Here is a 23,481-nt window from a genome sequence, read left to right as displayed (position 1 = left end):
GCAGAGACTCGGAACCCGGTGGCTGGGTTTGCGCGCGCCGCCGGATCGAGTCCGCTGCCGTCTCTGTTCCCCCGAGTCGGCGGCTCCGGCGTGACAGTGGCGGCAACATGTACGCGGTTTACAAGCAGGCACACCCGCCCACCGGGCTGGAGTTTGCTATGTACTGCAACTTCTTCAATAACAGTGAGCGCAACCTCGTGGTGGCCGGCACCTCGCAGCTCTATGTGTACCGCCTGAACCGCGACGCTGAGGTAAGCCGCTTCTCCGGAGCGGAGATGCCGAGGCCATACCGCCGTCACCTCGGCAGGTTCCCCAGGGCAGGAACTGAGCTTTGCCTACAGTCACTTGTCCCCAGTGCCGGTTCTCCACTACCGTGTTGTTTGGCCTCCTCCTACCATTGCAGGGATGCTCCTGCCTACGGTCTCCTACTTGTTTTTTGGCATTTCCAGCAGGTTGTTGCAGACTTTCCATGTACTTAGAAGTAAGGATATTGCAGTGAACCAGGCCCTTGCAGGAGATAACCGTTTAGTAAATGAATGCACACAGACTGCCGCAGTGTCTCCGGGAGTTAGACCCGGTGAAGGAGGCTGGGCGCTTCAAAACAAACAGCGCTTCTGAGACTGAGCAAGTTTGTTGGGGGAAGGACAACTTCTCCGTAAAGGAGCAAGGCTGGATGTAGCTAGGGGACCGACTACTGACAGTAGATGTAGAAAGTGGAGCAAACCCATCAATAGGTATGATATAGGAGTGCTTTGGTTGCTAGAGTGACAGCAAGTGGTTCAGGAAGCCTTCTTTCAAGAGGCAATTTCCGTGGGTCTTGGTAATGCAGGCCTTCAGTCTCGGGCAGAAGCACACAGATTTCTGGATGTTCAATCTAAAGTGGTTGCAAGCCAGCCAGGGCTACATAGTGAGAATCTTTCTCAAAACAAAGCAAAGCAAAAACAAAACAAAAATAAAGCCAAAAGGCCAGTTTCTTCCCCCCTTTTCCCCTAAATTTTTAAAATTAGGTTTATTCATTTGATTTTATGTGAGTGTTTCGTCTACATATATGTGTGTGCACCATATACAGACAGGGAGATGCGGTGTCAGTGGGGCAGCAGACCTGGGCAGGGCTGCAGGGAAAGCTCAGCTCTGTAGAAATGATTTAAATAGACAAGGAGGTATGAAGAAGTATGGGGGGAGGGGTAGACAAAGTGGTTTCAAGCAAAACTGTTTCTGTGATAGATGCTAAGGGGTAGAGGAAGGCAGGGAGAACAGTTGGGAGGTGACAAGGGTGGGACTCCATGCCACACTCTCCAAGAAGGGGATCTTGGCGAAGAAATGATCTTACCCAACTTATGTTTGACACAAGTCCAAGGAGAACAGTCAGGAAGTGGCTATAGCTATTAGGCAAGAATTAATGGTGGCCTGGACCAATGCAGCCATGAGGTGATGGGAAGCCATCGGGTTCAGGATGGATAGAGGTAGCATTCAAGGGGAACAGAGTGATGCCAGGATCTTGTCAGTTTTGTGGGTAATGGGTCTTAGCAGTTACAGGGGTAGTGTTGCTATTCCATGGTGGCCAGGAGTAGGAGCTGGAGTTACAGGTGCTTGTGAGCTGCCTGATAGGAATGCTAAGAACAGAACTCAGGTGGAGAGAGAGCTTTAAAGGTGAGGGAGAAAGCAACTAACTGTACACTGGGAATTTGACTGTACACTGAGTGTTTGACACAGGGCTTCTCTGTCTATTAGCTCTGGTTGTCCTGGAACTCGCTAAGAAGACCAGGCTAGCCTTGAACTCACAGAGATCCTCCTGCTCTGCAGGGATTAAAGAAGTGCGGTGGTGGTGCACACCTTTAATCCCAGCACTGGGAGGCAGAGGCCAGGGGATCTCTGTGAGTTCAAGGCCAGCCTGGTCAAAGTTTCTGGGCAGGCTCCAGAGCTTGCTGATGGCAGGGGCCAGCCCTGGGTGGACTTTCTGTCCTTCAGATGTCTATGTTCATGGATGAGATAGGGCTACATAGTGTGTGACTTCTTCCTGCTTCCTTTTCCCTTCCAGGCTCTGACCAAGAGTGATGGGGGCACGGGTAAGTATGGATAGCCATTCTAGCCCTGCACCGGGGCGGGATGTGTGTGGGTGGCCCGGGAACAGGACCCAGGCCTGACTTGTTGACCTCTACTCCAGAGGGGAAGGCCCATAGAGAGAAACTAGAGCTGGTAGCCTCCTTCTCCTTTTTTGGCAACGTCATGTCCATGGCCAGCGTGCAACTTGCGGGTGCCAAACGTGATGCCTTGCTTCTCAGTTTCAAAGACGCTAAGGTGAGCAGTATGAGTCTGCAGGAGGTCCTGGGCACAGTGGTGTGTTAGGGGAGCAGTGCTGGTTGGCGTCTCAGTGTTGTCAGGGTTGGTATTGAACAGGCTATGACCTCTGCCTCCAGCTGTCAGTGGTGGAGTATGACCCAGGCACCCATGACCTGAAGACCCTGTCTCTCCACTACTTTGAGGAGCCTGAACTTCGGGTAAGCCAAGCCCAGGAGTGGCCCAGGCTAAGCCGAGCAGTTCCCTCTTGCATTTCTCTCCGACTGCACCAGTGCTTCCCTCAGACCTTCTATAGCCCAACTGATGTCCCCTCTGCCCCCAGGATGGCTTTGTGCAGAATGTGCATACGCCTCGTGTACGGGTGGACCCTGATGGGCGCTGCGCGGCCATGCTCATCTACGGCACGAGGCTCGTCGTTCTGCCTTTCCGCAGAGAAAGCCTGGCTGAGGAGCATGAGGGGCTCATGGGCGAAGGGTGAGTACCAAGCTGGGGTGGCTGTGGTTTTGAGCATCCTAGAGTCCTGAGTTTTCTGCCCTGTCCCTTCTTCCTGCTGACACTTTTGGTCCTTAGACAGAGGTCCAGCTTCCTGCCCAGCTACATCATCGATGTGCGGGCTCTGGATGAGAAGCTGCTCAACATCATTGACCTGCAGTTCCTCCATGGCTACTACGAGCCCACCCTGCTTATCCTGTTTGAACCCAACCAGACCTGGCCCGGGTGAGGCCGGGGCCCTCTGCTGTGGGCCCCCAGATGTCTTGCCCAGGCAGGGCTATGTATAGGGGGATGGGGTGACTGGGTCTCTGGCCTTGGGAGTAGTGTGACTGCCTCTGGATGACCTGCCTACTGCTCTAGGCGGGTGGCCGTGAGGCAGGACACGTGCTCCATTGTGGCTATCTCGCTGAACATCACACAGAAAGTCCATCCGGTCATCTGGTCCCTCACCAGCTTGCCTTTTGACTGTACCCAGGCCCTGGCTGTGCCCAAGCCCATAGGTAAGGGTCTGGCTGTGTTGAATGGCAATGGGTGCGGTGGTGGGGGCGGGGGCAGCAATGAACTGCTAACAGCAGTGTCTCCCTCCAGGTGGGGTGGTGATCTTTGCTGTTAACTCTCTGTTGTACCTGAACCAGAGTGTTCCCCCGTACGGTGTGGCTCTCAATAGTCTCACCACAGGCACCACTTCTTTCCCATTACGTGAGTGGGGTGTAAATCGGCAAAGTGGGATGGGCCTGGTGGAGAGGGCTGTGTTCAGGGCAAGGCATCCAGTTTGCATGATCGATGTGTACCCCATAGGTACCCAAGAGGGCGTACGGATCACCCTGGACTGTGCGCAGGCAGCCTTCATCTCTTACGATAAGATGGTCATCTCCCTCAAGGGAGGCGAGATGTGAGCCCACAGCCCATGAACCCTGACCTTCGAGATGCCCACATTCTGGTCTTCTCAGTGCCCCTGTGTCTCTTGTCCACTTAATGCCCTTCCTTTACCCACAGTTACGTGCTGACCCTCATCACTGATGGCATGCGTAGTGTCCGAGCGTTTCACTTTGACAAGGCAGCTGCTAGTGTCCTTACCACCAGTGTGAGTAGAGCGGGGTTGGGAGTGTCTGGGTCTAGGTCCAGCTGTGTTCTTACTCGTCCCTCTCCCTCAGATGGTCACCATGGAGCCGGGATACCTGTTCCTGGGTTCTCGCCTGGGCAACTCCCTCCTCCTCAAGTACACAGAGAAGCTGCAGGAGCCCCTGGCCAGCTCTGTCCGTGAGGCTGCTGACAAGGTAAGTGCCCACCATGTAGGGTCCCTGGGCCTGCTCTTCCGTGACCCCGTGTGGGACAGCCTCAGGGATACTCATTCATTTTACAGGAAGAGCCTCCCTCTAAGAAGAAGCGAGTGGACCCTACAGCAGGCTGGACAGGTGAGAGCATGGACTAGGATGAGCAGGGGAGGGTCAGAGTCCACAGCTGGACTCAGCTGGGCTCTGTCTGCTACAGGAGGCAAGACGGTGCCACAGGATGAGGTGGATGAAATTGAAGTGTATGGCAGTGAGGCCCAGTCAGGCACACAGCTGGCCACCTACTCTTTTGAGGTAAGACTAGGGAAGGTAGTGGGTGTCCACCCCTTTACTCTACCTGACCACTGCCGTGTCCACAGGTGTGCGACAGCATGCTCAACATTGGCCCCTGTGCCAACGCTGCTGTGGGCGAGCCTGCCTTCCTCTCTGAAGAGGTACTCAAGGGGCTGGGACTGTAGGCAGAGCCTGGAGGTGGAATGGGAGGCTGTGTCCTTACCCTACTCTGTAGTTTCAGAACAGTCCTGAGCCAGACCTGGAGATTGTGGTTTGCTCCGGCTACGGGAAAAATGGGGCCCTGTCAGTGCTGCAGGTATGTGTAGGTGGGGGTGGGAGACTCCTGGTACAACATGGTTGGACTGAGCCCTCATTCCTACCCCATCTTTATTCTTTATTCTAGAAGAGTATCCGGCCCCAGGTGGTGACAACCTTTGAACTTCCTGGCTGCTATGATATGTGGACGGTCATCGCTCCAGTGCGGAAAGAGGAGGTAGAAACTGGGCTGAGGAGGAGACCCAGAGGGGAGGGAATTGTGTGGCACCTGGGGACGCTGGGCTAGACTGCGGCCCCTGGCTGCTCCTCTCTTGGCCTCACAGGAAGAAACGCCCAAAGCAGAAAGCACGGAGCAGGAGCCTGCTGCCCCCAAAGCAGAGGAGGATGGGCGACGACATGGCTTCCTTATTCTTAGCCGGGAAGACTCAACCATGGTAAAAAGGAGAGCCTGGGACTAGGGTCAGGGTCCCCTGGGGAAGGGCACCACTCACCACTGTCGCCATAGATCCTACAGACTGGCCAGGAGATCATGGAGCTGGACACCAGTGGCTTTGCCACACAGGGCCCCACAGTCTTTGCCGGAAACATTGGGGACAATCGCTATATTGTCCAAGTCTCACCGCTGGGCATTCGCCTGTTGGAAGGCGGTAGGTGGGCAGGTCTGTGCGCATGGGTCTTGAGGGGCTGTGGGTGTGCCGCCTCACCCTAATGACCTTGTGTCCACAGTGAATCAGCTGCACTTCATCCCTGTGGACCTGGGTGCCCCCATTGTCCAGTGTGCTGTGGCTGATCCGTATGTGGTCATCATGAGTGCTGAGGGTCACGTTACCATGTTCCTACTCAAGAGTGATTCATATGGTGGCCGCCACCACCGCCTGGCACTACACAAGCCTCCACTGCATCATGTAGGTCCCTATGCTTGCCTAATGCCCTGTCTTCCCACTACCTGCCCCTTGCCCTTGTCTGAATGCTATCCCATTTTCTACAGCAGTCTAAGGTGATTGCGCTCTGCCTGTACCGTGATGTCAGTGGCATGTTTACCACTGAGAGCCGCCTGGGTGGGGCCCGTGATGAACTGGGGGGCCGAAGTAGCTCAGAGGCTGAAGGTCTGGGCTCAGAAACAAGGTGCGTAGGGACTGGTCTGTGAGCTGCTGGTGTCCCCATGGCAGGCTGTGATGCATCTATGTGTTGGTTCCCAGCCCCACAGTGGACGATGAGGAAGAGATGTTATATGGAGACTCCGGCTCCCTCTTCAGTCCCAGCAAAGAGGAGGCCCGCAGGAGCAACCAGCCCCCGGCTGACCGTGACCCTGCACCCTTCAGGGTAGACCCCACCCACTGGTGTCTGCTGGTGCGGGAGAATGGCACCATGGAGGTGGGTCTATCACACACACACACGCACACACATGACAACCACACCACAGTAGCCTTGGTTCCCAGTCTTAACCACTGTCCTCTCTCCAGATCTACCAGCTCCCAGACTGGCGGCTGGTGTTCCTAGTTAAGAACTTCCCTGTGGGACAGCGGGTCCTGGTGGACAGTTCTTTTGGACAGCCCACTACACAAGGTGAAGTCCGAAAGGAGGAGGCCACACGCCAGGGGGAGCTGCCTTTGGTCAAGGAGGTGTTGCTGGTTGCCCTGGGAAGCCGGCAGAGCAGGCCCTACCTACTGGTAAGTTCCTTGTCACCTGCCTCCCAAGGCTCTGCCCCATCCTCATGCCCCTCCCCTCCTCTTAGCTGTCTCTGCTTGGCTCCCTCAGGTACATGTGGACCAGGAGTTGCTTATCTATGAAGCCTTCCCCCATGACTCTCAGCTGGGCCAGGGAAATCTCAAAGTTCGCTTCAAGAAGGTGCCATGGTTGAGCATGGGGCAGATTGGAAGGTCAGGCCGACAGGGTCTGGAGGACCCAGCACTTACTGTGGCCTCTGCTAGGTCCCCCACAATATCAACTTCCGTGAGAAGAAGCCGAAGCCATCTAAGAAGAAGACAGAAGGGTGCAGCACCGAGGAGGGACCTGGAGTCCGAGGCCGTGTGGCACGTTTCCGCTACTTCGAGGACATTTATGGCTATTCAGGGGTAGGCAAGCGGCTTGGCAAGGGCCTGGATTGAGGGTGGAGCCTCACTCACAGTGCGCTCAAAGTGCCTGCCTCCAGGTTTTCATCTGCGGACCCTCGCCTCACTGGCTCCTGGTGACTGGCCGTGGGGCTCTGCGTCTGCATCCCATGGGCATTGATGGCCCCATTGACTCCTTTGCTCCATTCCATAATGTGAACTGCCCTCGTGGCTTCCTGTACTTCAACAGACAGGTAAGGAGGCCTGGCCTCCAGCTGTGGGAGCAGAGGGCCAAGACAGTAGAAACTGCTGGGGCCAAGGAACTCAACTGTGGCTTAGCCTGGGAAGACTGAGGACAGGACAGCAGGGGTGGACGTGACCAGTGAAGTCCAAGAGCCAGGCTGAGCTGACTTTACCTTTTGCTCTGCCTCTCAGTTGCTGTATGGCTTTGTGGCAAGCACATGCTTCTGACCTGTTTAACCCTCTGTGCCGTCCAGATGGTAGCAATGATTAAGGCCCTGATGGCACGTGCTTTCCAGGAGCCAGTAACACAGGACTGCTGGGAAAGGGTGGCCTGGGTCACAGGCATTGGCTCCTTTGCCTAGTTACTGTTGGAGTTACTACTGTTTCCAGTCCCCAGGGTCCTCTGGCCCTGGCCTTCCCGTGCCCTGTGCCACTGTCCACCAACATGAAGTGAGCTTAGACAGTCAGGCTACCAAAGCTTTAGCCTCTCCAGGGCACTACCCAACACAGCAGTCCGGATATCCCATCACTAGAGCTAGAGAACATCTGGGGAGGCCCAGGTTCATTGGCTCTGGCCTTGTTCACCCCAGATCAAACTGACTTTGCTGCCCACTGCACCCCTAGGGTGAGCTGAGGATCAGTGTCCTGCCTGCCTACCTGTCCTATGATGCTCCGTGGCCTGTCAGGAAGATCCCACTGCGCTGCACAGCCCACTACGTGGCCTACCATGTAGAGTCCAAGGTCTGTCCCTCTCCCACATTCCCGGCATCTTCTGAGCCTGGCCTCTGGCTTGTGACACCCCCTCCCACCCCAGGTGTATGCTGTGGCCACCAGCACCAACACACCCTGCACTCGCATCCCACGCATGACTGGTGAGGAAAAGGAATTTGAGGCCATTGAGAGAGGTATGCAACACTTGAGGGTAGGGCGGGGCAGAGCTTGGCCCAGTCTACAAGGTGACTCACTTTCCCCATCCCAACAGATGACAGATACATCCACCCCCAGCAAGAAGCCTTCTCCATCCAGCTCATCTCCCCAGTCAGCTGGGAGGCCATTCCCAATGCCAGGTGAGGCTGGACCCACCAGGGGCTGCTGTCTGCTGGCAGCTCAGAGGTGGCAGGTGCTGACAGCCTGGCTTCATGCAGGATCGAGCTAGAGGAATGGGAGCATGTCACGTGCATGAAGACTGTGTCACTACGCAGTGAGGAGACCGTTTCAGGCCTAAAGGGCTATGTGGCTGCTGGGACCTGCCTCATGCAGGGGGAGGAAGTCACGTGCCGTGGGCGGGTAAGGGCCTTTGGGTGGGGGGCAGGCAGCCCCCAGCAGACCGTCTGCCATCTCCATGCATTCCCTTGCCCTTCCAGATCCTGATCATGGACGTGATTGAAGTGGTGCCTGAGCCTGGGCAGCCCCTGACCAAGAACAAGTTCAAGGTCCTGTATGAGAAGGAGCAGAAGGGGCCTGTGACCGCGCTATGCCACTGCAATGGCCACCTGGTGTCAGCCATTGGCCAAAAAGTGTGTTATTCCTGTCCTTCCCCTCTCTCCTGTCGCAGCTGCTCTGCCTCCACCAGCCGCTCTGCTCACCACCTTCTGCCCCTCAGATCTTCCTGTGGAGCCTGCGGGCCAGCGAGCTGACGGGCATGGCCTTCATTGACACCCAGCTCTACATCCACCAGATGATCAGTGTCAAGAACTTCATCCTGGCCGCAGACGTCATGAAGAGCATCTCACTGCTGCGTTACCAGGAGGAGAGCAAGACGCTGAGCCTGGTGTCCCGGGTACTCACAGGGACAGGTGTGTAGGTGGGCACCAGCCCAGTGCCTGCTCTAATACTGCCCTTGTCTTTCCCCAGGATGCCAAGCCTTTGGAGGTGTACAGCGTGGATTTCATGGTGGACAATGCCCAGCTGGGCTTCTTAGGTGAGTGTGTGGGCCTGTGGGAGGCTATACTGGAGGGGTATGGGTAGCTGAGGCTGACTGTGGGTCTCTCTGTTCATCAGTGTCTGACCGAGACCGCAATCTTATGGTGTACATGTATCTGCCGGAAGGTGAGTGGTTCCTCTCTGACCTCTTCCTGGGCTGGGTACCAGGCAGTGGACAGGTCATGACCTGAGTTCCTGTGCCCAGCCAAAGAGAGTTTTGGGGGCATGCGCCTGCTGCGCCGGGCAGACTTCCATGTGGGTGCCCATGTGAACACATTCTGGAGGACCCCGTGCAGAGGTGCTGCAGAGGGACCCAGCAAGAAGTCGGTCGTGTGGGAAAACAAGCATATCACATGGTTTGGTGAGTACTGGGGTAGGGGTGTCTAGGGATGGGAGGGCCAGCCTGGCTCACACAGCATCTCCGCAGCCACCTTGGACGGTGGCATTGGGCTCCTGTTGCCCATGCAAGAGAAGACATACCGGCGGCTGCTGATGCTGCAGAATGCACTGACAACTATGCTACCCCACCATGCCGGCCTCAACCCCCGTGCCTTCCGGTGAGTGTGCCCCTCCCCTGGTTGCTCCCCGCACCCCAGCTGTGCTCTGACCTCCTCATGTCCACCACCCCAGAATGTTGCACATGGACCGGCGCACCCTACAGAATGCTGTGCGCAACGTCCTTGATGGAGAGCTACTAAACCGCTACCTATACCTTAGCACCATGGAGCGCAGTGAGCTGGCCAAGAAGATCGGTACCACACCCGACATTGTGAGTACCACCCTTCACCCTAGCCCATTTGCCTCACCTGCCCTACCCACCCCCATCTTTACCTCCCTGTCATCCCACAGATCCTGGATGACTTGCTGGAAACAGACCGTGTCACCGCTCACTTCTAGCCCTGTGATGCCACCCTGCCATTGTACACTTAGCTCTACCCGTTTTGTATAAAACAAAAAGAAAACCATTTCTTTCAGATGAGTGTGTGGTCATTGTGTTTAAGAGCCCCATAGTGTGCTCCCCATTCCAGGCCCCGGATTGCGAGAGATCTGCACTGGGCCTGCTCGGTGTGTCCAGGCTGGAAGCTCTGCTGGCCCCTGGCGACCTTGTAGTCATCCTGGCAGGGACCTACATCTCCAAGTACTGGGAGACCTCCTCTGCCTTGGGGGCAAAGCCCAGGCGGGCCAGGACACGAAACAGGATGGCGGTGAGCCGCATGGCAAGGGTCTCCAGCCTAGGGGAGCAGGATAAAGGGTCATAAGTCGATGGGGAGCAGATCCTGGCCAGCCACCCATCCAGCCCCCATGTTCACTCACCTCAGAGCCACCTCAAACTTGAATGCCTCCCAGATGACCTTGACGTGGCGCAAGAGGCTACAGCTGTAAATGCCCTGGTATGCCTCACCCACCAGGCGGCTCCAACCCCAGACAGCACTGTATCAGACACACACATCAGCTTGCTAACCTGCTGCAGCACCTCCAGGCTTCCCCTTGGCTCACCAACCTCTTAGCCATGAGGAAGTAGCGGTCAACGGGGGTGCCCAGGGTTGAGTTGATAGCACGCACTGTGTTGATGTTCCGCAGCACGAGTAGCATGGACCGGGGCAGTGCCTTGAGCACTTCCATTATGCCTTCAAAGTGTTCACGAGCCATGTCCTGCATGTAGGCCGCCTCCTCACGGCTCATCAGGTGGGACCCCCACAGCTGGCCCAGGCGCACAGGTCGCTGCATGAGCACCTCAGCGAACAGCATGTAGTCTGGAGAAGGCAGGAGGTCCTTTTGGTACACAGTGGCAAGCTTCTGCCTGTTCCACAAACACTCACCCTTACCTTGTACCCCAAGTGCAGCTGCGTGTGTCTTCATTGCAGCATCGTTCCTCAGGATGATGGCCCGCCACAGCTGGCACAGGGAGGATCGCTCCCTGCAGGAAGGCCTAACTGAGCTTCAAGCTGCAGGAAGAGGGGCCCAAGGAAGGTCTGACCCCCTCATGCCTGGCCCCATCTTACTTCTCATCCAGGAACTGGTAGAGCCCGTGGTCCAGGAGCACCAGCTCTGCTTTTCCATCTGGACCTTTCCGCACCAGAACTAGGAACACAGCATGTCAGCTCAAGCCACCCCTCTGAGATCCCACCCTGGGGGCCTTTCCTACCATTGCCAGGGTGGGGGTCAGAGTGGATGAAGCCAGTGTGGAATATCTGTTCAGCAAAAGCCTGGATCAGCTTCTTTGCTACCTAGGGAGAGCATAGGGAATCCATGGCAGCACCCACTGCCTAGCACCCACTACCCTGCCCCAGCATGTGATACTCACGTCCTGCACTGCCAGCCCCTGATCCTTGATGGCCTCCATGTCATTCACTTTGCAGCCCTCACAGAAGTCAGCTGTCAGCACCCGCTGGAGAGCAAGAGGCTGCATGAGCTCAGCAGGCCTATGTTGCCCCACCCTCAGGGAAGGCTCTACCCAGCTCACCTTGCTGGACTTGTCCCAGTGCACCCGAGGGACAACAATATAATGGAAGTGCTTTAGCTCCTGAGCACAGCGCTCAGCATTTCGGCCCTCATTCTCGAAGTCCAGCTCCTGGGCCAAGGTCCCCTTCAGATCCTAAAGGTCATATGCAGGCAGACAGGTCAGTCACATGTAGGTTTAACATTTACCACTAGCCGCCACTCCCTACCTGCTATGGGTGGCACTACCTGTAGGACCCAGCTGAAGCTGAAGCTGGGGTGCATGAGCCCTATGAGCTGCAGCAGGAGTTCCAGTGTGTACACATCTCCATCAAAGCGGTCTCGTAGGTCGATGTACTGTACCTGCAGTAGGCCAGGGGACACTGAGATCCAGAGTCACCGCTGGCCCAGCATCCATCTAGTGTGCAGCGGCATAGATACCTTGACAGCCACAGAGGTGCCATCATGGAGCTTGGCACGGTGCACCTGAGCCAGGCTTGCAGCAGCCATCGGCTGATAGTCGAACTCCTGGAAGAGCTCACTAGGCAGTGCCTGGAAGTCTTCAAGGAACAACTCATCCACCTGGCAAGAATGACCTTGGAGTCACTTCCAGGGCTGCAGAGGCAGGCAGCCCCCTCTTTCCTCCTCCCCATCATTGGGCTCACCTCCCGGAAGCCCCGAGTAAGAGCTTTGTCCTCCAACACCCGTAATGTCTGGATGTACTCGGGTGGCAGCAGGTGATTGAAGGAGCACAGCCCTTGACCCAGTTTCACGTAGAGGCCCCCATTGCGGATGGCTCCTGCCACCAGGGCGTCAGCCGCACGCTGGTGACACGCAGACATCACCTCCACGTACTTCGGGCTGTTCTGACCACAGGCATGGAGGAAAGGCTGGGGACGGGTGGCCAGTCCTTGGTCCCCCCAGCACCTCTACCTCCAGTGTTCCCCCTCCCCGCATGTGCTCAAGATATGAGGACAGACCTCTGCCACTCCTTTGAGGACAACATTTGTGCACCACCAGTAGTCCAGGGAAATGAGGAGACCAACCTTCAGAGACCTGCAGGCAGAAGTAGCTTATTGGGTTGGTTCCTGCGGGCCCTGCTGCTGGGCCCTGCTGCCGTAAGCCCAAAGTCTGGCCTCACCCATCAGGCTCTGTACCCAAGGTGAGGCTGGGCTCACATTCAGCCTCTAGTTACATGGACCCTTATGAGCTAATGAAATACTACTCATGCCAGCATCCTTCGGGTGCCCAGACAGACTGCTGAGAGTTAGTGGGGAGAGGAATGAGACAGGGTCTTAGTATACAGCCCTGACTGGTCTAAAGCTCACTATGTAGAGTGGGCTAGTATCAAACACAGGACATGAGATTGCTCTGCCTTGCAATGCTGGGATTAAGGGTGTGAGCCGCTATACTCAACCATTTTCAGATACCTGAAATAAGTACAAAACAGAAAAGGAAGTAGAACTGTTAACAGTTTCCCTCAATCCCAGGTCCTCCTGAAGGAGGACCTCAAGACCTGGAAGGATTTAACAATACCCTGTCTCAAAAGTTTCAAAAAAAAACTTGGTGTAGTGGTGCGTGCCTTTAATCCCAGGACCTGACAGACAGAGGCAGGGGAATCTTTGTAAATAAAAGGCCAGCATGATCTACTTAACAAGTTCTATGCTAGCCAGGGCTACAGAGTAAAACCTTGTCTCAAAAAACATGTTGGCTGGATGGTGGTGGCACATGCCTAATACCAGCACACAGCTCACGTCTCTGTGAGACTAGCCTGGGCTACAGAGCCAGTTCCAGGACACCCAAAGCTACACAGAGAAACCCTGTCTTGAAAAACAAAAAAGTAGTGGTGCACGCCTTTAATCCCAGCACAAGGGAGGCAGAGGGAAGCGGATCTCTATGAGTTTGAGGCCAGCCTGGTCTACAAGAGCTAGTTCCAGGACAACAGGCTCCAAAGCTACAGAGAAATCCTGTCTCAAAAAAACAAAAACCAAAAAAGAAAAACAAAAAAGTTAAAGAAGAGAGGCTGGGAGATGCAGAGAACCTGGAGGTCCAGTAAAACCCATGTTTGACTGTCCCCCAACAGCCCAACTTGGCCTAGCAGTGAGCTGTGAAGCTCATTTCCTATTAGTCAGGGTGGGCTGCACAGGGCAGTTGTCAGGGACCTGCAAGCCCCCTGCACAGAGGGGTGAGAGCAGCAGAAAGAAAGAAAGAAAGAAAGAAAGAAAGAAAGAAAGAAAGAAAGAAAGAAAGAAAGAAAGAAAGAAAGGGCACTAGGCTCTGTTCTCACCAGTTGCAGGGTTGTGAGAACTCGGGACCCACAGAACACAGGAAACTGATCAGCCTGTCAGTAGGGATGCCTCGGAGTTCCAGGCAGCACCACCCAGGACAGATGTGGGGGGCCTCAAGGCTGGAAACAGGTATCCAACCACAGACATGCCCGAGGACTAGCTGTAATAAATCTCAGGGACACAGAGATCCATCCACCTGTCTCTGCCTACCAAGTGTTGGGATTAAAGGTGTGCGCCACCACTGCCGGGCTTCAGTAACATTTCTTGTAAGATGCCTAAGGACCCTGGGACCAAAGCCTTCCCGAGGAGGCAGCACCAGCTCAGGGAGGGGCAGCGCTTAGAGCTACGTGGAGCAAGAGGACAGACATCCTGCACCATGGGACCCTGACCCTGACCACTACAGCTCAACTACTTTGGTTAAGAAGCTTTCTCATTAGCAAAGTCAATGAGGCTGGGCCAGAATCTGCAAGAATTTCCTCCCTAGGAGGGGAAGGACCTTTGTAAAATCCTTTGGACTGTGCTAGGAGTGAAAAGTCAGTTCCATCCAGGCCCAAGCCTCTAAGGCTGCAACACCAGGTTCCCTTGCATGGTAGGGAGGGTAGAACAGGGCAGCTTCTTTATGTCCAGGGTTGAAGCCCTTGCTCTTAAGGCCAATGGCTGATCTGGTAAAGTCTGTGGGGGAACTGTCCTGTCCTGTCTGCAGGCTGCTGCATGCTAACTGCAAAGTCCCAGAAGAAAGACCCCCACAGCCCTGGGGAGAGAGGAATGTGGAGAACGGCATCCCACCCAAGCTACACCAGGTTTGGCACAGCCTCCCACCTGCCAAAGCGCCCAATGCCGTCTACCGCGAGTCGCAGTTTCCTCTTCTCCTGCGCCTCTGCCATGAAATAGCGGGCTCCGAGGAGCAAGGGCACCCCCACCGCAGTGGCAGAGAGTGTCCTCCTCCACAGCAGCCTGGTTCTTGAGGTCCTGAGAGGAGACATGGCAGGTGATGGAAGTGTTGTTCCCTACAAGGGAGCTGAGGCCTCAGCTTCCCTCTTTCCTGGAGTCCTGTCTGTCTAAGGGCCATGTAGCCACCAGAGGACACCCAACACAGGGCCCTTTTCCTAGACCTCACGACAGCACAGATGCTGGGGAAGAAGGTCTTCTTTGGCTGTCTCTTGGGCAGGTCAGTCCAAATCTGCAGTCTGCAGACTGGACCATCATCCCCACTGTGACGGTGTGAGAGATTCTAATGGAAGTAAGACTTAGTACTGCTAAAGTCAGCACCAACCAAACGGAGCAAGAACTTAAAACAGGAATAGACTAGATCCCATACTGCCCAGGACAGCAAACATCCCCATATGCTGAGTATGACAGCAAGAACATCGCTTGTGTTCACACACAGCCTCCTCTCTGCCACGGCACACTAAAAGAAAGGGCCTTCCAGCCGGGCGGTGGTGCGCACACCTTTAATCCCAGCAGAGGCAGGTGGTTCTCTGTGAGTCTGAGGACAGCCTGGTCTACAGAGAGTTCCAGGACAGCCAGGGCTACACAGAGAAATCCTATCTCAAAAAACAAACAAGAAAAAAAAAATGAGAGGGAAGGAGGGAAAGAGAAGAAAAAAAGGTGGGCTTCCTCCTTCTCATAGAGCCATGCGGTCCCCACACCTCTTCTGCTGTCCTCAGCCCTTGCCTGATGCCCCACCAAGGCACTCCCACTCCCTGTGTATCTGATGGAATGAGCACCCCAATTTGTAGTCCTCCCACTGTGTGTGCTCATCATAAAGTTCTTGTGGGGAGCACCTGTCTCTAGAGTGTGACCAATCACAGGTCAGAACCCTGTGGCCTCGGGTTCCAAGACACCACAAACACATCCTGTTTTGGGGGTACAGGAGAAAAGTTCCAGTGTGGGGGGCCTCCTCATAGCCGCCATCTGGGAAGGGCGCCTGCCTTTGGCTGCAGGAGTCTCATTACCTGGGCAGTGGGCTCTTGAAGTTCCTCCTGAAGAATATGGCAGGGCATGGCCAGGGCTTCTGCCTGCTCTGCAGCAGAGCAGAGTGGAAGTGGCACAGTTGCATCTGGGAAGGAGGCAGAGGCAAGGACACGGGGTCATTGCCTGGAGCAGAGCTACACCAAACAGTGCGCCCCGAACTCTCACTCAGTGAGGGCTGACCCTGCTTCCAGAGCTCCGGGCAGGGAGCTGCCTGGACACCAGTCTTAGCAATGAAGACACAGGCTGCCTACTGGATGAAGAAGCTGGAGGCAGGAGAAGAAAGGCCTTTCTGAAAATGCCTCATCTTTGAGGGAAGAAAATTCGTCCAGACCTGACTTGTCTGTGATAAGGGCCAACATCACTTCTGAGGTAGCACCCTTAACCTGTCATTTACTATTTCTTGGCGCTGACCACTAACCGGTGACCTCAGGAAGTGGGCCACACCATGGGAGACGTGTCGGCAATGCCCACCCACCAATTCTAAGAGTGGTCTCACAGGAGCGGCTTTTGTGTTGGGATCTTGTTCTGAAAGCAAAGAGTCAGGGAAATCCGGGCCAAGCCACAGCCGGGGAAGTCACAGGCCCAAAGAGGAAGTGCTAGTTGCTGCTCTGTTAAAAGGATATGCTGTGCCCATCAAACTGTCTTCTAAATGATCACGTTCACGTCCATAGTTTAGCGCCACTATCACCACTGGCCACAGAGCTTCTTGATGCAGCGGGCAGCAATAACTGCACAGACTCAGAACTGATCAAGTGTTGAGAATAAGCAAGTGTGGCTGTGGAACACTTGGCCTTAAGTGGCACTTCTACATCACCCCTTCCAACGCTCAGGAACACTATGGGAGAGACGAAAGAGCTGAGGATGGGACAGAGTGCTCTGGAATGCTCTTCTCTGGGCACGGCATGGCTACTGAACTCTTGAACACATAGCCTTTGTAAGACTTGCATAAGACTGGACCCATCAATAGCCTGTCATGGGGAAGAGGGGGACTCTGCAGTAAACCACTGGTCAGCTGCCCAGGCTCCTGACTATAGTGACACACACCCAGTGAATGGGAAAAGTGGACTAGTTGGAAAGGAGGGGAACATTGAGAGTGGGAAGAGGACAGAGAATAGTGGGAGGGGAATGGAATTAAAATACATTATATACATGCATGAAAATGCTAGAATGAAATTCACTGTTATGGGCTGGACATGGTAGTACACGCCTTTAATCCTAGCGCCTGAAAGGGGCAGGTGGATCTCTGAGTTAGAAGTCAGTTTGATCTACAGTTCAAGGCAGTCAGGGATATACAATGAGATCCTGCTTCAAAAAAAGGGCTGAGGTCTGGAGAGATGGCTCAGTGGCTAAGAGCACAGGCTGCTCATCTAGAGGAGTTGGGTTTGAATCCCAGTTCCCACATGACAGTTCACAACCATCTAAAACTCCAGTTCCCAGAATCTGTTGCCTGCTCTGGCCTCCGCAGGAACCAAGCATGCAAACAAAACACATAAAATAAATTTTTTACAAACTTTTAAGAAGAAACTCATTATTATGTATAATTAATATATACTAATAAAGCATCATCATCATCATTACTTGAGATAGGATCTCATTTTATATCCTTGGCTGGCCTGGAACTCAATACATAGATCAGGCTGGCTTCAAACTCACAGAAATCCACCTGTCTCTGCTTTTCAAGTGCTGGGACTAAAGGGGAACATGAAGCTGGAGGGACAGCTCAGTGGTTTAGAGCATTTCCTGCTCTTCCAGAGGACCAGAGCTTGGTTCTCAGTACCTGGGGGGGGGGGGGGGCAGCCCACAATGGCTCTGACTCCAACTCCAGGGGATCCCAGGCCTCTGGCCTCTTTGGACTCTAGCAACAAGTGAACATACCCACATGCAAACACATAAATACCTACACAAAATTAAAGTAATAAATGTAAAATAAATGAAAATTTAATAAATGATAAATCTTTAAAAGCATCATCCCACACCTGGCTATAAAACATTTTTGAAAAGATACAAAGCATGGGCTGGAGAGATGGCTCAGAGGTTAAGAGCATTGCCTGCTCTTCCAAAGGTCCTGAGTTCAATTCCCAGCAACCACATGGTGGCTCACAACCATCTGTAAAGGGGTCTGGTGCCCTCTTCTGGCCTGCAGGCATACACACAGACAGAATATTGTATACATAATAAATAAATATTAAAAAAAAAGAAAGAAAAGAAAGAAAAAGAAAAAATACAAAGCCGGGCACTGGTGGCGTACATCTTTAATCCCAGCTCTCAGGAGGCAGACAGGTGGATCTCTGCTTCAAAAAACAAACAAGCAAGCAAACAAGTTTGCCCTGGCAGGTGTTGTGGAGAATGTCTTTAATCCCAGCACTCAGCACTTACGAAGCAGAGGCTGGAAAGATGACTCAGATGTTAAAAGCTAGGCTCACAACCAAAAACAATAGGTAGAAGCCAGGCAATGGTGGCACATGCCTTTAATCCCAGCACTCGGGAGGCAGAGGCAGGCAGATCTCTGTGAGTTCGAGATCTGGTCTATAGGAGCGAGTTCCAGGACAGGATCCAAAGTGACAGAGAAACGCTGTCTTTTTTTTTAAAATCTTTTTTTAAATATTTATTTATTTACTTATTTATTATGTATACAATATTCTGTCTGTATGCCTGAAGGCCAGAAGAGAGCGCCAGACCTCTTTACAGATGGTTGTGAGCCACCATGTGGTTGCTGGGAATTGAACTCAGGACCTTTGGAAGAGCAGGCAATGCTCTTAACCACTGAGCCATCTCTCCAGCCCCAGAAACGCTGTCTTGAGAAACCAATTAAGAAAAAAAAAAAAAGTAGATGCAAGCATGAGGTGGTAGACGTTCTGATCATTGAGTGGGTGTAAATGAGGAAACAGGCCTGCACTCAATGAATATGTATACTTATGGCAACAGTCACCTGTAAGTCCAGTACCTAGCGGGCAAACAAAGAGAATCACTGAACGTTTGAGGCCAGCTTGGTGTACAAAGGTAACCCCCTGTCTCAAAACAGGAGTAAAAAAGGGGCAGCATGCACAGACCTGGTTCAGTATCCAGCAGCACAAGGCGAAAACGAGTTAAAGACTATTTCCTATAATAACAAAATCTCAGGAAAGGAGGCAGCATTCTGCAAAGGAGGCAGCTATTTTAGGGCAGGGCCCTGATCTAAGAAGACTTTGTGCCCGGGGTTAACCTGGCATCAGCTAGGTTGTCATGGAAGAAGGGGGCTTTAAGGACCAGGCAGGTAAAGGCTAGAGCAAATGAAGCCCTGGGAGACTCTGGGCAGGCTCCTGGCTAAGCACTGTCTGTCTATGCAAATGAAGTTTCCTTCAATCAGCTGGTTTCTTGCTTTCGAAAGCAACGGGAGTGACTTACATTCACAAAGGATTCCCGAGCGCATGGAGCACTGCCCACCACACCAAACCTTATGAATATGTGTCCAGCAGGCGAGCACCAAGGCCACACTGGGATCAAAGATTTCCCCACAGAGCACTTCAAGACTCCACCCGTGCCAGCTCCTTGCTGGTGTCCTCAGCTCCCTCCAGCGAACACAGCGAACAGTCCTCATACCACTTCCCAGACTGAACTGTTTGCTGAGAATCAGCTTCCCACTGCTTTTCTTCTTCTCCGTTTTCTTCTTCCTCCTCCTCTTTTTTTCTTTTTCAAGGCAGAGTTTCTCTGTGTCTTGAGAAGTCGGCTTGCCCTGTCTTGTCTTGCCCTGGCTGTCCTGGAACTCATGAGTGCTGGAATTAAAGGTGTGCACCACCTCCTCCAACCCCCAGTTCCCACTGCTTTGTTTTTTTTGAAGACTTGTTAATTTCATGCATATGAGTGCTCTATCTGCATGTACATCTTTAAGCCAGAAGAGAGCATTAGATCCCACTTTAGATGGTTGTGAGTCATCACGTGGTTGCTGGGAATTGAACTCAGAACCTCTGAAAGAGCAGCCAATGCTCTCAACCGCTGAGCCATCCCTCCAGTCCCCTCCCCCTGCTTTTCAAATGGAAAAAACAAAAACAAAACCTGGTTTACTTCTCTTAGAAGAGAAATCAGACCATTTCCAACACTAGCAGACAGGTTACACCCTGAGCACACAGGAAGACACTTTCACTAGCTGGGACAAGACAGGACTGGCTGAGATTCCAAGGGGCCGCGGAGCCGGGCTGAGAACAGAGAGGCACAGAATGACTAAGGCCGCGATTACTTGAGACTGATCATCCAGAAGAGGATGCACAAACCTGCCAGCCAGGAGACTGGAAGCTGAAAGAGTAAGACACAGCTACCTGAGGCAACAGGAGCCAGGAAGTCTCCCACATGAAGCCCTTCTGTGCTGGACAGAGTTCACAAAAACCTGCCTGGAATCATAAACCGAAGCCAGCATGAAGCCCCAGTCTTACACCAAGGCTGAGCGGGAGGGACCTGAATATGGCCCCAAGTTGACTTAAAGGAGGCAGCCAGGCTGAGAGCTCACTGTTCACGACCCAAAACTTCCTCGTGGAAAAGGTAAAAAGTCCTTCAGGGAGATTAATGAGTCTCAGGCTCGCTCATCTCCAACCAGGCCTGTGCAGCCTCAGCCAAGCTGTTAGCGGCACCTTGGGTTTTCTGGCAATGTAGGGACAATACAGTGTCTAGGTGACAACTTCATATTGAAGGCATGATGTAGAGGAGACAAGGCTGGCCAGATCAGTCCACCCAGTGTGTCCCAGAAGGGGACTTCTGTCATACCGCTCATCTGTGAAAGGCTGGGGCGATGAATACACTCAGAACTCACAGGTGAGTCGCTAAAGGTTCACAGGGACATCGAGTATACAGGAGATGTCAGTTCCAATGACTGTCAGGGCTCTGGTGAGCACACAGCCTTCTCCCCCATTGCCAAACTACTCTTGCAGGCAAGGCCTGGGGCCCATTTCCCATTGCCTTCCCCCATAATCTCTGAGGAATTAGCACAGCAATTGGAGCCTCCTCACTTAGGATGTAGAAGAAAGACTCTTTCAGGAGGCGCCTGTAGTGTCCTCTGCCCCACAGCAAAAGTCAGGTAGGAGATGCCAGTCATGATGTCAGATAAAGCCCTGTGCTGAAAACTCCAGAGTTACCACCCCCTTTGAAAGTTACTCAAATGCCTGTCCTTCGGGGATAGGCTCCCCAGCACCCATTAATCTGTCTTCTGAAATCCCCATCAAATGTTAAGCCCCAAAAGGCACCAGGCATGGGGGTGGGGAGTCAATCTACAGCCAAACCCCAAACAAATCCTGAACGAGAGCTGTCCAGTGTTGTGGTCCACATGGCCTGCAGTTCTGCCCTCAAATCTAAACGCTGACCTACAAGCAGCCCCAGGAGTGTGGGGAAAACTACAGACAGGAGATAAGGGTGTGGAGTGTCCTCTGGGGCAAAACAAGGCCACAGGGGCAGGGAAGTGCAGAAGGAAGGACTCAGATAAGAGGGTTAAAGATGTTACATTTGCTCAAGCTCCGCTTGCAGCGCTAGCCAGTTGAACACTATATAATCAGCCCTGGGGAAAAGAAAACCTTTATTGTTGAAGTGATGAGTCTTATGTCTACAAGCGACCCTTCTCTCCAGGTCCGTGATGCCCACAGCTCTGCAGGTGTGGCAGCTCAGGATGCGACCACCACACTGTTGGCCAGCAGACAAAGAGGGTGACGGTACATTCTCTCCTACCAGAACAGGCCCCTTTGAGCAGGTCCACATCAGCCAGCGGTGATCCTGACCTACAACTGTTGCGCGTAGCCCCATCACCCATTCCAGTGTGGACAGAGTGCCATTGGCTCCCTGCACCTGGTTCTCGTGTTGCTGTTTGTTTTTGTTTTTAAGACTGGGTTACACTACGTGGTTCTGGCTAGCTTGAACTCAGAAATCCTCCTGCCTCAGCCTCCCAAGTGCGGTGCCACTGTGCCTGGTAATTCTCAGGCTTTTTACAGGGAATGTGTGGATCATGTGTCTGCAGAAACATTCAATCAGAGTTCTTCTCTAGAGACTGCATGAAACAGCAAAAAGTATAGCCTAGGAGAGCCCTCCAGTCAGACTCAGCAGGTGAGAGGGAGAGGAAAGATGTTCAGATGAGCCAGTCTGCACGTGGCAGGAAGTCACTGCCAAGACTCAGGACCCGCTCAAAACGTGACCAGACTAAGAAGTTTAACAGGACAGATGGCCAGCGCACCTCACTGTTTGGTTGGAAGAGTAACTCAGCCCCTAACATCCTTATCCAAAAAAAGTCTGGCATGTTTGGTTGGGGGCTTCACCCAGCTCCTGGCAACCATTAACACTCACCAAGAAGGAAATTGAGGCATTTCCCCAAATTCGGAGGGGACAGACTGGGGACTGGAGCTAGAGGGAGTAGGTGTTAGTAAAAGGACACCACCAGCCCACAACAGTGACCTGCAAGGACTCAACTGAACTGGGCAAGAGCTCCTAATCAAAGGTAAAAATCTGCCTTTGATCCCAGCATCAGAAGGCACAGGCAGGTAGATCTCTGTGAGTTCAAGGTCAGCCTAGTTTACAGAGTTAGTTCCAGGAACCAGGGATACAAAGAGAAACTCTGTGTCAAAACACAAAATAAAACAAAAACTTGCCTTTCCACTCCCCAGGGCTATCGTGAGGACTAAGGGATGACTAACACGGTTCTGGGGAGAAGTTGTGCAATTCTAAGGAGCTGTGTTAAAAGCCAGCACGAGTTTCTTCCCTCTGAGTCTCCGACTGACAAGGCTCTATCAGAAAGCACGCCCACCGCGCGGCAGCTCACTGCAAGCCAAAAGTTAACCCAACTCCCTGTCTATCTGTCTAACCTACAAAGCCAGATGGACTAGAAAAACAACCTCGGAGAAGTCCAAGTTTTAAAACAATACAACCTCAGAAATGGCCATTCTCCAAGGCCAGGGGACAGGCGAGGACATCTCCAAGGCCAGAACAGGGGGCCAATGCAGCCAGGGCACGCCAAACTCAGCGGGTGTCTCCCTCCCCAGAAGCAGGTAGAGGGTACAGAGCAGCTTCCCGTGGAGACCCGGAGGGGGTGCGCCGCGAACAAGGGCAGAAGGGACAAGACCCTGGAGTAAGGTCAAGTGATGCTTCCCAAGGGAGATCTGGGGAGCAAAGAGAGGCCGAGGACCTGAGAGTTCTCCAGAGCTTTGGGATCGATGGGTAGGGCCCCGGGCCTGGGTTGGGTCCAGGATCTCAGGGTACCGAGTTAGACCCAACGCAGGGGTGCGGAGAGCCCAGAGTCAGGGCCCGGGTCCAGGGCGTGCGGGGGCGGGGTCCTCACCGGCCGCCACATGTCCCCGGCAGCGGTCTCCTCTTGGTTTCGCCGCAGAAGTCCCTGGTCCCCAGCCGACCCCGCGAGAGAGCAGGCAGTGCGCATGCGCACCGGCGCTCACTCCACGGCGCTGGGTAGCGTGGAGGGGCCACGCCCCCAAGACGTGCAGGCCTCTGCCTCGCCGCAGCGGCCCCTTGAGGTCGCTCGCGGCATAGCATCATGGGAGAGCCCAGTTTCATGCTCAGAGCAAAGAGGCGATTCCGGGTTTGTATTTGTTTTTGTGGGGGTTTTTTTGTTTTGTTTTGATTTGTTTGTTTTGTTTTCTTTTGGCTTTTCAAGACAGGGTTTCTATGTATAACAGCCCTGGCTGTCCTGGAACTCACGCTGCAGACCAGGCTGGCCTCGAACTCACAGACATCCGCCTGCCTCTGCCTCCCGAGTGCTGGGATTAAAGGCGTGCACCACCACCGACTGACCTGGGAACAATTTTCAACAGTCAACTGTTTGTGGTTCCCGAGACAGGGTTGCCCTGTAGCCCTGGCTGTCCTGGACTGACAACTCACGGAGGTTTGTTTGCCTCTGTCTCATGAGTGCTGGGATTAAAGGTGTGCGACACCACTGCCTGGCAGACCCACCTTTCAAGCAGGTCTATTTTCTGT

General features: G+C 53.7%; 2 protein-coding genes across 2 annotated transcripts; one reads left to right on the top strand and one right to left on the bottom strand.

Moving 5' to 3' along the window:
• Cpsf1 (cleavage and polyadenylation specific factor 1) lies at positions 1 to 9,822 on the top strand. The gene is made up of 37 exons (XM_075959666.1): positions 1 to 251; positions 2,039 to 2,066; positions 2,165 to 2,298; positions 2,418 to 2,498; positions 2,621 to 2,772; positions 2,869 to 3,015; positions 3,151 to 3,290; positions 3,379 to 3,489; positions 3,589 to 3,682; positions 3,787 to 3,874; positions 3,945 to 4,067; positions 4,154 to 4,205; positions 4,282 to 4,376; positions 4,442 to 4,516; positions 4,591 to 4,671; positions 4,759 to 4,848; positions 4,955 to 5,065; positions 5,137 to 5,278; positions 5,358 to 5,536; positions 5,620 to 5,756; positions 5,831 to 6,005; positions 6,095 to 6,301; positions 6,390 to 6,479; positions 6,563 to 6,706; positions 6,784 to 6,936; positions 7,550 to 7,666; positions 7,740 to 7,830; positions 7,908 to 7,992; positions 8,071 to 8,212; positions 8,290 to 8,442; positions 8,529 to 8,705; positions 8,780 to 8,846; positions 8,927 to 8,974; positions 9,054 to 9,209; positions 9,276 to 9,405; positions 9,479 to 9,617; positions 9,698 to 9,822. Exons 1-37 carry the CDS (start codon positions 108 to 110, stop codon positions 9,743 to 9,745), a joined length of 4,326 nt encoding a protein of 1,441 aa, XP_075815781.1. The 5' UTR covers positions 1 to 107; the 3' UTR covers positions 9,746 to 9,822.
• On the bottom strand, positions 9,814 to 22,936 carry Adck5 (aarF domain containing kinase 5). The gene is made up of 15 exons (XM_075959667.1): positions 22,832 to 22,936; positions 15,531 to 15,634; positions 14,395 to 14,544; positions 12,268 to 12,343; positions 11,953 to 12,153; positions 11,729 to 11,869; positions 11,537 to 11,650; positions 11,313 to 11,444; positions 11,154 to 11,237; positions 10,995 to 11,076; positions 10,852 to 10,930; positions 10,675 to 10,766; positions 10,350 to 10,602; positions 10,163 to 10,279; positions 9,814 to 10,080 (listed from the first exon to the last, which is right to left on the bottom strand). Exons 1-15 carry the CDS (start codon positions 22,925 to 22,927, stop codon positions 9,975 to 9,977), a joined length of 1,827 nt encoding a protein of 608 aa, XP_075815782.1. The 5' UTR covers positions 22,928 to 22,936; the 3' UTR covers positions 9,814 to 9,974.
• Between the last annotated feature and the right edge of the window lie 545 nt (positions 22,937 to 23,481).

This window comes from Microtus pennsylvanicus, chromosome 2 (assembly GCF_037038515.1).
Source record: "Microtus pennsylvanicus isolate mMicPen1 chromosome 2, mMicPen1.hap1, whole genome shotgun sequence".
Lineage (NCBI taxonomy): Eukaryota > Metazoa > Chordata > Mammalia > Rodentia > Cricetidae > Microtus > Microtus pennsylvanicus.
This window is presented reverse-complemented; position numbering and strand designations above follow the sequence as displayed.